The 13,902-nt window shown below is 41.3% G+C and overlaps 1 protein-coding gene across 1 annotated transcript in view; it reads right to left on the bottom strand.

The window, feature by feature from the left end:
* Positions 1-12,079, bottom strand: part of nopchap1 (NOP protein chaperone 1) — a gene marked incomplete at its 5' end in the record, with an annotated part of 44,795 nt that extends 32,716 nt beyond the window's left edge. Inside the window, 2 exon segments of the mRNA XM_037696278.1 lie at positions 11,753-11,886; positions 12,005-12,079. Of these exon segments, the coding sequence (XP_037552206.1) occupies positions 11,753-11,886; positions 12,005-12,079 (209 nt within the window).
* Positions 12,080-13,902: the final 1,823 nt, after the last annotated feature.

The raw sequence follows: 13,902 nt of genomic DNA, 5'->3' as shown, positions 1-13,902 counted from the left end.
TGTAGTGGACTAGGCCCATGTCAAAAACTAAGTCTAAGGTCAAAAATCTTGACCTTAAGAACCTTGTGGGACAGGAACTGTCATTTCATTGATTTGAATCCAGAAATACAGGTTCACCCATCATGAGACTTTCTCTCTTGAAGATTCAAGTGAAAAGAACACTCTCTGTTTTATTATCATTACTATTTTACAAATGTTGATAATCAAAGTGTCTTAGTTCAAACCATTTTAGATGTTGCAGTGAACTAATCAATTTTATTAACTGTGTAATGATTTTTTCTCACGCAAAGTTAGAACTCATGTCAAAGCTGTTACAGAGTAATTATGCCTTTTCTGATTTCTGCTTTTGAATGAGCAAGTGTAAGTTGGTCCAAGGTTGGAGTCAAACGCAAAACAAGTTGTGGGCATGTTTTTAGAATCCTCTCAGACATAAATATAGAGGTTTTTGGCACCTGTTTCTGAAATGCGCCAAAACAAAACTCTCTCTGTCTGTGAGAACATTTCTGATCTTTCCATAACAATTCTTGCTGTCTTCTAACCTCTTACGTCACAAAACACACCCCGTCTGGTCGGTTCTGACCAATGGTAATACTCCCAAAAGTGAACCGGGAAACAGCTCTTTAAAATGTCAGTACTTCCTGGTTTACTCAGTTCTAGTTCTAGTTCTGGTTCTGCTCGAGATCTGTAAACTACACAGTTCTGTTAGAAGCTCTGGGATGGTGCTGGAACAGTTCTGGGACAGTTCTGTTCAGTTCTGTGAGAGACGGGATGATCCTGACATGACAATAGAGCTCTTCCGAGGTTCATGGGATTATAACATTTTCCACTGAGGTGAGCTTGTGTCGGACAGTCTCGCCGCTACTCCGGAGGAGTAACAGCATCCTACGGAGACGCTGAAGGGTGCGTTAAACGGAATCTCGCCTGAGACATCTCCAGGTAAAAGAGTCGATTCCACCACCGAAGTGTACCGTAAGAAAAGCTGAAGAAAGCCCAGAGAGTGCCGTTCTGTTAACACACTCCCTCAAACCCCATCTTTTACTCTTCTCTAAACTTCTTTCCCATCTTTAAACTTTCTATCAAGTAGATATACTTCCAGATATTTAGAAATGTCTGTGTAAAATGCTCACCCACATCCGTGTGGGTAAAAGATCATAATTGTACAGTTTCATAAATGTCTGTGGTGAAGCAACGGAAAAATCATGGCCGTATGATTTTTCCTGATTGATTGCTTATGTTGTTATTTTCATAATTTGCCAAATTAATGTAAATGTTTGATGTTAAACTTTGATTCTGTAAATAAATGACCGCATTCATTTTGATGGGTCAAATATAAATGACGTCTCACGTTTGCATTTCCTTAAATTCAATGCACGTTTTATTCAGTCCAGAAAAATGAGGAATCCGTGTTAAATGATGAATATATCCGAGCATCTGTTCATCTACACGGTTAAAGCTCTTCCGGAGGTGTGAGTTGAAGATCTCTCTGATGGGTTCTTCTGCTAGGCGTTCCCAGCAACCCCTCACTACACGTTTGGGTCTGCCGGGTCTGTCCGGCATCTTCCCCTGTCATCTGATCCAACTCACTACCAGGTGGTGATCAGTTGACAGTTCAGCTCCTCTCTATACCCGAATGTCCAAAACAAACGACAGCAAATCAGATGACACGGCTATGAAGTCAATCATCGATCTACGACTTAGGGCGTCCTGGTGCCAAGTGCACTTATGGACACCCTTATGTTCGAACATGGTGTTCATGATGGACAAACTATGACTAACACAGAAGTCTAACAACAGAACACAGCTCAGGTTCAGATCAGAGAGACCGTTCCTCCCAATCACACCCCTCCAGGTCACACTTTCATTACCCACGTGGGCATTGAAGTCCCCCAGCAGAATAAAGGAGACCCCAGCTGGCACACCTTCCAGCACCCCTGCCAAGGACTCCAAGAAGGCCAGATACTCTGAACTGCAGTTTGGCATGTAGGCACAAACAATAGTCAGAGCCTGTTCCCCCACCCGAAGGCGAAAGGAAGCCAAATGGTAAATGTAAATGGACTGTACTTATATAGCACCTTTCTATCTTAATTCAAGATACTCAAAGCACTTTACACTACAATCTGTGTCCTCATTTACCCATTCATACAGCACCCTACTAGATCTCTACAAAGCTAACTGAACAAAACATTCTAAAGAGACTAATCAGAGCTTTAGATCACATTCATACACTGATGGGACACACATCGGAGGCGATGAGGGGTTCAGTGTCTTGCCCATGGACACTTCGGCATGTGACTGCTGGTGGATTTGAAACCCCAACTCTTGCATTGGAGGACGACTGCTCTAACTTTGGTTACATTCCATGTGCCAAGAGCTAGCTTTGGTAAGCCAGAGTCAGAGCACTAAGGTCCCCGCCTTTGGCCACTGCCCATAGCATCATGCACCCGACTTTTACGGCCCTTCCTGCAGGTGGTGGGTCCACAGGAAGGCAAACCCATGCTGCTCCTTCGGGCTGAGCCTGACCGGGCCCCATGGGCAGAGACCCGGTCACCAGGCGCTCGCCAATGAGCCCCTCCCTCAGGCCTGGCTCCAGGGTGGGACCCCGGTAACCCACGTCTGGGCAAGGAACACTGAGTTCCTTGTTTTGTTTTGTCCATAAAAATCTTCTGAATTGCTCTTTGTCTGGCCTGTCACTTGGGACCAATCTGCCTTGGGAGACCCTACCACAGCATAGCTCCTAGGGTCATTCAGGCACACAAACTCCTCCACCACAATAAGGTGGCGATTCAAGGAGATAAGGTATTCATAGTTAGCAAAATGCTAATCTGCTAAAGTGCTTCCCCTATCATTATTCAAGGAGGGCGTCCCACCCTGTCAACAGAACTGAGCGCCCTGCCTACCAATCCCCCCGCCGCCCACGCAGCTCTGCCACTTCTGGACAGGGAGAGGAGGTTGTATTAGCTCAGCTCAAACTCCAAACTGCGAAAACTGTGTACAATACAAACTTAATTCTCTGCTACACCTACCCCGTCCATAACTGTTGGCACAAAACGTTGTGCTACGCTAACCACCCCCCACCCCCAACCCAGCCCAGCCCCCTCAGCCCTAAACAGATGTCATGACAGTGTTATGTTCTCAGAACACAAGCACCAGACTTCAGATGTGACATTAAACCTGTCTGTGCGGTAGTTCTGCTCTGAATAAACAGGAACATTGACGCTAAAGTGCACTCAACCATTGCTGTCACTGTGTGAATTAAAAATACTGATAAGGTGTAGTGAACTAGGCCTGAAGGTCAAAACCTTGACCTTAGGCACCTTATGGGACAGAAACTGTCATTTCATTGATTTGAATCCAGAAATACAAGTTGACCCATCCTGAGACTTTCTTTCTTGAGTTCAAGTGAAAGAACACTCTCTTTTCTATTATCATTACTATTTTACAAATGTTTGATAATCAAAGTGTTTTAGTTCAAACCATTTTAGATGTTGCAGTGAACTAATCATTTTTAATTAACTGTGAAACAGTAACAATGATTTTTAATCCTCATGCAAAGTTAGAATTCATGTTAAGGTCTGTTACAGAGTAATTATGCATTTTCTGATTTTCTGTCTTTGAATGAGCAGTGTAAGTGGTCCAAGGTCGGAGTCAAACGCAGACCAGTTGTTGGAACGAGCTGTCATGTTTTTACATCCTCTCAGACGTAAATAGAGAAGCTGGCACCTGTTGGCACCTGTTTTCCGCCAACTCGTCCAAACATTTCTCTCTCTGTCTCTAAAAACATTTTCAATCTGTTCCATAACATTCTTGCTGTTTTTTTGACTCCTAGTGACCTCTTACGTCACAAAAACACACCCCTGTCTGGTCGATATTGACCAATCAGAAACTCCCAAATGAACCGGAAATAGAGCCCTTTAAAATGTCGGTACTTCCTAGTTCAAGCCAGTGGAGGGTCGAGTTTCCAGTCGAGTTTGGAGTCGAGTCCAGTTGGAGTCGGGTCTAGTGTCGAGGAGAACCAGTCGCTTCAGGCTCCGGCTTCAGTCGTTGCAACTCGTGCTGGGAAACAGGAAAATCCTGACATGACCACAGAGCTCTTCCGAGTCTTATGGGATTATAACATCTTCCACCTCTGGGTGGAACTCTGACGGACTCCATTCATGTGAAGTCCACTCGTGAGGTGAACCTTTGTCGGACGGAATACCGTCACTACTTCGGACGATTCACAGCTGTTCCTACGGAGACGCTGAAAGGGTGCGTTGAATGGACTTTCGTACCAGTGGAGACATCTCCAGGTAAAAAGTTGATTTATACCACCTAAGTGTACTGGGGAAAGAAGCTGAGAAAAACCCGGAGAGTGCCGTTCTGAATGCTGACACAAACAAACCCCCTCACCCATCTTTTTCTCCCTCTAAACTTCATCTTTCCATCTTTAAAATTCTTCTATCAGGTAGAAATCATTCCAGATATTTTAGAAATGTCTGTGTAAAGTTCTCAACCACCGCCGTGTGGTCAATCAAAATTGTACAGCTTGCTAAAATTAGCCATGTTGTTATTTTCCATATTTTGCCAATTAATGTAAATGTGTGATGTGTTAAACTTTGATTCTGTTAATAAATGACCCACTGTCGTTGGTGAGTCAAAGATAATTAACGTCTCACGTTACATTTCTAAATTCAATGCACATTATATACGGTCCAGAAAAATGAAAGAATCTGTTTAATTTATGAATATATCTCATGCATATGTTCATCTACAAAGGCCACACCCACCTGATTAAATTCAATTCAATTCAGTTTATTTATATAGCGCCAAATCACAGCAAAGTTGTCTCAGGGCACTTTACAGAAACATTCACATACATAAAGGCCAATTATGCCCCTTTTCCACTGTTACGGTGCTGATCAGGTCAGTTCGGGTCGGTTCCGATTGGCTTGTGTCTCGTTGCGTTTCCATTTACACTTCTGGACCGGCTCTGTAGGCGGGGACTAGAATCCAACTCGTCTTACCACCTTGTGGCGGTAGTGCTCCATTAACCTATTTACTAGCCACCACTAAACGTTTTAGAAGAACACCCTGAAGGCTTTGTCACACGACGTTGTGGAAGAGATGTCATGCAAAGGAGTACCTCATGAGCTGTAACTTTTAAACCTGATTCATAATCCTACCATGCTGCCTTCCCTGCCTGCTTTAAACCCATGTGTTTTCCATTTTAGTATAGATTTTTACAATAAAGATGTATTAAAAATATCTTCACTTTTATTATTTACAGATATGCACAAGGTTCATGTTAAAATTGTAAAACATCACACTGTGCTGTAATCTTTGAAAATGCTTTTACAATAAGCTACAGACTTGAAAACAATTAGATTAAATTTTGTCTGTAAATTTTAAAGGTTTGACTTTCATTAAATTTAAAAACATAAATGTATTACTTATTAATCTAAAAACGTTAAGTCTGGTCCTCTGGGCATTCAAAAAAACAAAACAAACAAACAAAAAACATTTATTGTTTATTTATTATAAAATGCATTGTTTGCTTTGTTTTGTGAATGTCCAGAGGACCAGACTTAACTTTTTTAGATTTTTCTACCTGGATTATTGAGCATGCATCAGGATATTACTTAATAAATAGTCAGTTGGTCTGCAAACACCATGGGGTCCTCCTAGAAGAGTTGAAGAGATGGCTGTTGATGTCTGTGCCTCCCTGGTAAAGCTGCTGCCCCCGCAACCCGGAAGCAGAAGATAATGGATGGATGGATGGATGGCGAAGGAAGAGACCATCAAACACAGCAGGAGTGTTCAGTTCAGGTGAACACTTGCCTGTTTGCTTCAGATCAGCTGTTCAAATCTCTGCAGGTTCAAATAAAAGGTGCACCAGGGCTTTCAGCTGAATCTCTCGGGCCACAGTTGTACAGCCGATAAATGATAAATGATAACTGTCCTTTCTGAATTTTTGACTGTTTTTGTCCCACTTCATCCTAGAACCAAAAAATTTATAACATAACAACAGTTGAGCAGATTCTGGTAATATTTTCTTAGGATTCATTACAGATCAAATGCAATTGGAAATTTTTTCTCAACTTCCAGTATGAATTTAAGCAAACACTATATGCACTTAACATTGTAAAATTTGTTTAGGAGATTTAATGTTCAAGGACACCACTTAAGAACAAAAATTGTTTAATAGGAAAAGTAAGAAGCGAAAAATGTACAAAAATAAAAAATACTGCATCCAACTAATGATTGTCTGTCTATCCCTTGCCTCATGGGCTTCATCCAGAAAAAGACACAAGTGTTGTTCCTGCTGAGTCCGGTTCAGTTCTTCATGTTCATTCAATGCTGAAATAAGACTTTTTTTTACTGGACTCTTTTCTCTTTCTCTTGCCTAGAAAAAAGAAAAAGGTGGTTAATTCAAGCTACATACTGTTTTTGAATAAATGCATAAAACAAAGAAAGGTGCAGCTAACAGCTATAATAGATATATTAATAATAATAAACTGATAAAATAAGAAAATGAAAAATAAATTGATTTAAAAATAATGAAAATAATATAATAATAACAATGGATATATGAATCAGAAAGTATTATAAAGATACAGATATTCTTTATTGTCATTCGCACCACATGTGGTACATGTGGTGGATCAAAATTATGTACACAGGGTCCCATTTACATCCAACAATAAAATGTAAAAGAAAAACAGTAATAAGATCTAAGATATGAACTAAGAAAAACATCAACTAAAAATATGCTAAGCACTAATAGCATAAAAACAATAAACACAATACGCCGAACAGCAGCATGGACATGAGTCTGTGTGAACAGATGAGCACAAATGTACACAGCAACATGAAACAGATCAGCAGCAACATGAAACTGATCAGCAGCAACATGTGTCAAAGATGTACGGAGTTCAGCCTGATCTTATAGGGAACGGGCAAGTCAAGACGTTATTCAGTGTTATTCTGCTAGTTTCATGCCCGGTATGTAGGCCTCGAAGCCTTGAATAATCAAAACCATGTGCAGAGCAACACGAACACTCACACACCCCATAAGAATGTATATGACACCCAACTACACAGGCTCACTAAGACGCACACACACACATGCTCATTAAGACGCACACACACACAGGCCCGTTTGAGAGGCACACACAGGCAAGGAGAGAACAGCAGAAGCAGAAAATGTTTTTCTTTTTAATAAAAATTACCAGTTTCAGATGAATGAGAAAGATGTGTTTATAATAAATCAATAAACAAGTAGATGATCAAGTGATATTATAAACTTTGTGATTTTAAAATGTAATCTTTATGATTTTACAATGTAATCTGTTTTTAAGCTTAGTCATGTTGTTGAAAGAAAAAAACAGTAGTTTCTCAAATGTTCTGGAAAAGAAGTTACAAGCAAGGGCATCACACAAGGGGAAAGTCCCAGAACACAGCTCTGAGCAAATCAGAATAGGCCAACTCAGAATGACTGAGCATTATTGAACAAAATACACCCAGATTTTAATATGCATTAGGAGTGACTGGCAAAATCTCATAAGAAGCCGGTAAAGTCGGACCACAGTCCAACCCAAAAGGGATGGGTTAGCCTGATAGGGTGACTGGTCTGGAGATGTCAGTCAAAATCTCAGGCTATATAAACAAAAGTTTCAGTGAAAACTCTGCTGTTTTGGGGATCCACTTCACAAGCGAGGGAGCTCAGGACAAGACCCGAAGAACCTCTGGACGAATTGTGGATTAATAGGGCAATTTTGGACGGTCTCTACTGGAGAAGAACTAGGGTGAAATCCGTTGGAATAAGTTTCTTTTTTGGAACTATTCTTCAACCCATCAGCCCGGATTATCCCTAAACCCTTTTTTCTTCAAATTCAACCAGATCGAGGACCAGGAACGGCCCACATCCGAGAATGAGATGGAGAAATTTGTCTCTTACTGAATTCAGAAAACATGGTAAGAGGACGTTCCTCAAAATTAGTCCTTAATGAAACCTTATCCCAAATTATAGCAGTGGTGTATGAATTGACAAGCAGAAAAATCAATTATATTAAAAACCTGGTTGCTCAGAGTTGTAGAAGGGCTTTCTTTGTGGTGAGGAATAACGTGTTGGGTCAGGTAGAGAGAGTAGGTAAACTGTGTGGGTACTTGTGTTCCTGAGGGAGACCGGGCGTGGCCGGCCGGACTAAAGGACGTCCGTGGCCGAGCAGAGAGGAGTCCAAGAGCCTGTCTCAAGCATATCCACAGGGACTGAGATCTACCTTGCCCAGAAAAGGTCAACAACTAAAAAAGGGACTAAGGAGTGAAAATTATTCATCATGTGATCTCTTTGTAATCCAGTGTAATCATTATTGTGCTATACCGCTGTTCCCCTGCAAAAGTTATTGATTAAAGCAAAGCAAAACGTAAAATTCTGGATTCTTATTTCAAACACCCTTTTGTTCTTGGAAGTGGAAAACTTGGTTCAATGAAACAACAGAAATGTGGGAGGTTTTAAACGGTTTTATTAGCTTTTGATCATAAAACAACATCCATGAGCCTTGTGCCTAGGCTCTAAAAAACGCCAGATCGATTAATAATTGTAACACTAAATCAGGAGATGAGCTACCGTTAACTTGCGCTCCCTCGTCTACTAAACGTCCCCACTCCTGCTGCTAGGTTGGGCAAGGCACAAGGTGAAACTTTGGGTGTGGTGCAAGGATCGGAGGTAGTTAACAGTCTGGGTGAATCATCTCAACACAGCCTTAAAACTAAAACTGTCCTAGGAAATGGCTGCGGGTAATACCTGAGCCATAGGATTAGTTTTGAGACCCGTTAGAGGAGAGGCTGCGGTGAGGGCGTGGCACGTGTCCTGTGCCTACCTCACTAGGAAAAGTAAAACACATGAAACTGATCAGCAGCAACATGATGTGATTTTTCAGTGATTAATCTGGTTAGATATTCATAAGGCTGCACAAACTTAAGTTCATGTTACTGTTTGACGTATTGTTTTGATTGTTTACTGCTATTAGTGCTTAGTGTATTATTAGTAGATGTTTTTTAGTTGACATTTTTCTTAATTCATATCTTAGATCTTATTACCGTTTTTCTTTTACATTTTGTTGTCTGTAACTGGGACCCTGTGTACATAATTTCATCCCAATTCAGTATTTATTCAACATTTTATTTTTTACTTTAAAAATAAAATAAAAGCAAGTTCTTATCGGCACAAATAAAGTGATGTGGAACATGTTGCATCTGTTCTTACCAAGCACAGAAGGCTGCAGCGTTGTGCTGCTCTGTGAGGTGCAGGTGGGCTGCGAGCCTGCGATGGAGACCTGTCAGATGCAGACTCTGCTGATAGAGCAGGGGCAGAAGCCGGGAGGCTTGGAGGGTTTAATGTGGAGTTTAGAGACTAACCGTCATACGCTGAAATACATTCTGGATAAAATACAGTGAGAAACGGGACCGGAGGACAGTTAAGTGTTCACGCAAATTAGCTTAGCATCGTAGCACCGATGTTGTCCTACTATGGCGTCAGCCTCTTTTGTTAGTTAAAAATATGTTCAGAACCGATGGGATGAGTAACTTAAAAACACTCACCATCTTCTATAAATGATTCAAGTAGAGCAGTGGCCGTGTCCAAACCACCCTCCAATCGCTCTATCTAGCTCGCTTAACTTTTTTCATCGGCCACCAAGCACAACAACACTTGCACTTCTGCATTTGACCACGGCTTTGATATTATTGTTTTTGTATAGCTTAAAAATACAAACCGGATTCCAAAAAAGTTGGGACACTAAACAAATTGTGAATAAAAACTGAATGCAATGATGTGGAGGTGCCAACATCTAATATTTTATTCAGAATAGATCACAAATCTCAGATCAAAAGTTTAAACTGAGAGAATGTATCATTTTAAGGGAAAAATCTGTTGTTTCCAAATTTCATGGCGTCAACAAATCCCAAAAAAGTTGGGACAAGTCCATTTTTACCACTGTGTGACATCCCCCCTTCTTCTTACAACACTCAATAGACGTCTGGGGACAGAGGAGACCAGTTTCTCAAGTTTAGAAATAGGAATGCTCTCCCATTCATGTCTAATACAGGCCTCTAACTGTTCAATCGTCTTGGGCCTTCTTTGTCGCACCTTCCTCTTTATGATGCGCCAAATGTTCTCTATAGGTGAAAGATCTGGACTGCAGGCTGGCCATTTCAGTACCCGGATCCTTCTCCTACGTAGCCATGATGTTGTGATTGCTGCAGAATGTGGTCTGGCATTATCGTGTTAAAAAATGCAGGGTCTTCCCTGAAAGAGATGACGTCTAGATGGGAGCATTTGTTGTTCTAGAACATGAACATAGTTCTCTGCATTAATTGTGCCTTTCCAGACATGCAAGCTGCCCATGCCACAAGCGCTCATGCAACCCCATATCATCAGTGATGCAGGCTTCTGAACAGAGCGTTGATAACAACTTGGGCTATCCTTGTCCTCTCTGGTCCGGATGACATGGCGTCCCAGTGTTCCATTAAGAACTTCAAATCGTGACTCATCTGACCACAGAACAGTCTTCCATTTTGCCACATTCCATTTTAAATGACCCCTGGCCCAGTGCAAACGTCTGCGCTTGTGGAGCTTGCTTAGAAATGGCTTCCTCTTTGCACTGTAGTTTCAGCTGGCAACAGCGGATGGCACGGTGGATTGTGTTCACGTACAATGCTTTCTGTAAGTATTCCTGAGCCCATTCTGTTATTTCCTTCACAGTGGCATTCCTGTTTGAGGTGCAGTGACGTTTAAGGGCCCAGAGATCACGAGCATCCAGTAGAGTTTTACGGCCTTGACCCTTACGCACAGCGATTGTTCCAGATTCTCTGAATCTTTTGATGATGTTATGCACGGTTGATGATGATAACTTAAAAGTCTTTGCAATTTTAAGCTGGGTAACACCATTCTGGTATTGCTGCACTATCTTTCTGCGCAACAATGGTGGAATTGGTGATCCTCTTACCATCTTGGCTTCTGAGAGACACTGACACTCTGAGAAGCTCTTTTTATACCCAATCCTGTTGTCAATTGACCTAATTAGTGTTAATTGGTCTTCCAGCTGTTCGTTATATGCTCAATTTCCTTTTTCCAGCCACTTATTGCTACTTGTCCCAACTTTTTGGGGATTTGTTGACACTGTGACTGTGAAATTTTGAATCAACATATTTTTCCTTTAAAATGTTACATTTACTCAGATTAAACTTTTGATCTGTCATCTATGTTATATTACGAATAAAATATTGACTTTTGCCATCTCCACATCATTGCATTCAGTTTTTATTCACAATTTGTTTAGTGTCCCAACTTTTTTGGAATCCGGTTTGTACTAAAAAATACGTTCCTCTATTTATTGCTAATGGCAGGCGATAGAGAAAAATGGCGGATCGGGTTGTTTGGAAAGACTCCACAGACTCCTCCCCCCGACCAATCAGTGACCGACAAGTGTTTCTGACATCACGGCTTGGCTCGCTTGGACCCCTTGAGAAGCCGGGCCAGAATTTAGGGAGGCGAGCCGGTCCCAAGAACCATGGAAAAGACCTCAAACAAACGCCAAGCCGGAAATATCCGACCTGCGCCGTGACAGTGGAAAAGGGGCATTAGTAAAGTTCTCCATCTAAGGAGGCCAGCAGACAAGTTGAATCTTGGCTTCATTGCAGTCTCCCATCCTGAGCAAGCACAGTGATTCCTGGCCTGCAGCAAACTAACAACACCCTCTGTGCTCACACTCACCATTTCTATGACTTTTTCTGCCTCCTTGACATTCTCGATATCAAAGTGACCGACGGGAGCCTCCTCTATCTGCTGCATCAGCTTCTTGTTGGCTTCAGCCATCTGAGGCAGGAAGTTCTGCAGCCGCTGCAGAACTGAGGTACATACAAATGAGAGCAGAATCACATCTGGTCAAACAGCTTTTCAAACTTGGTAGTCCTGAAAATGTGTACTGCGGTTAGATTAAAGACAAAAACAACACAGAAGTCTCACCGCTGCTTCTAGGAACTCTCTCTGTTTGGAAAGTTTTGGCAGCCTTTGGCTTGATGAGAAGATTCTCAGCAACACCTGGCAACACAGAAAAAAAGTTCAAGTACCTTTATTGTCATTCTCATCTCACGTGGCACATGACGTGGAACAAAATTGTGTACAGAAACCATATATAAGGATCTAAGATATACGCTAAACAAACGCCAAACGGTAAGCTAAAAGATTGAAGAGACAGACTAAACATTAATAATGTAAAACAATACGGCGTAACAACAGCAGCCAGAACATGAGTCTGTGGTGAGCAGATGGGTAGGAATGAATACAGCAGCATGAGATCATCAGCAGCATGACATCAGCAGCAGCATGAGATCAGCAACAGCAGCATAAGATAATCAGCAGCATGAGATCAGCAGCAGCACAGATAAGTCACATATCAACAATCGGAGTGGCATGACAAGTGATTTTTTTTTTCACAATGATTATTCTGGTTAGATATTCATAAGTCTAACAGCCTCAGGGTAGAAGTTGTTCCTCAGTCTAGTGGTTCTACACTTAATGCTCCTCACCCTCTTGCCTGAGGGGAGCGGAGAAAAAAGTGTGTGTGCTGGGTGAGCGGGGTCCTTCATGATGCGGGTGGCGCTTTTCCTGCATCTGGAGGTGTAAATGTCTGTGATGGTGGGGAGGCTGACTCCAACATCTTCTGTGCAGCCTTCACCACTCTCTGCAAAGCTTTTCTTTCTGAAGCTGTGCAGCCTCCATGCCACACGCTTATGCTGGAGCACAAAATGCTCTCCACTTCACACCTGTAGAAGGAGGTGAGGACTGAGTTCCACCACAACACCTTGTGGTGGAACACCTAAAAAAAAACAACCATCTACCATCAATTTTAAGAAATGAGCAGAAGCCCACACAGCTCTTCAGCTGATGACAGAGGAATTAAATGTATTTTAACAAGTGGTGCACTGACGTTACCCATATCGCTGAGAGGTTTTTGAAGAGTGAATGTTTTTTTCAACATGTTTGTTTTTCTAGACTGGAATTGAACAAATGTTTTTAGTGCAAAATATTCAAGTGGGTAGGAGTAAATGAGTGGAGAAGAACAGAGGGAGGTTTGTTTTAGTGAAGAGACGGATCCTGGAGCAGAGGGAGATTTTTATTTTAATGTGATGTGTCTGTATGTCTATTGATGAGGTGTGATGCTGAATATCTGTGTGCTTAATTTATGTTCTGCAGAACAGGAACCTGCTGTAAAACAGCAATTATGCTGAGCCAGGCCCGATTTCTTTTAATCTTTTCCTGTTTAAAAATTAAATAAATAAATAAATGAATAAAATATCCACCAGCAGCCAGTGGTGAAACCAATCATCTGAGAAAAGTAAACAGTTTAGCAAAATAAAAACTCAAAAACATAGTTTCTTCCAGTGACAGGGGTGTCTTGTCTGGTCTGGTCTGAGCTGTATGCCATAATCATCAGTATTAAAACAATTAAAGACCTGAAATATTTCAGTTGGTGTGCAATGAATCTGAAATATATGAAAGTTTCATTTTTATCATTACATTATGGAAAATAATGACCTTTATCACAATATGCTATTTTTTGAGAAGGACCTGTATATCCATCAATGTATTAAAATAAAAGAGATATAAAATCTAAAAGTTGTAGTTTCAGAACTCTGCTCTTTTTTCTTGCATGGTGTTTTTCTAAACCCAGATGTTTCTTTGTGCTGCACTGATGTTTCTTTGTGTGACTGAAGACAGTCTAGGATCCTCTGAACAGAAGAGAACATCATGGTGTGCTGCTTTCTTTCAGTCTTCACTAGAAGTTTAGTTCAAGGTCCGTGGGAAATTTGACACCACAGAAGCAGTGAAGTCTGAATGTTTGTGACAGATTGATTCTGACA

Source organism: Nematolebias whitei, chromosome 22, assembly GCF_014905685.2.
Source record: "Nematolebias whitei isolate Nwh7 chromosome 22, NemWhi1, whole genome shotgun sequence".
NCBI lineage: Eukaryota > Metazoa > Chordata > Actinopteri > Cyprinodontiformes > Rivulidae > Nematolebias > Nematolebias whitei.
This window is presented reverse-complemented; position numbering and strand designations above follow the sequence as displayed.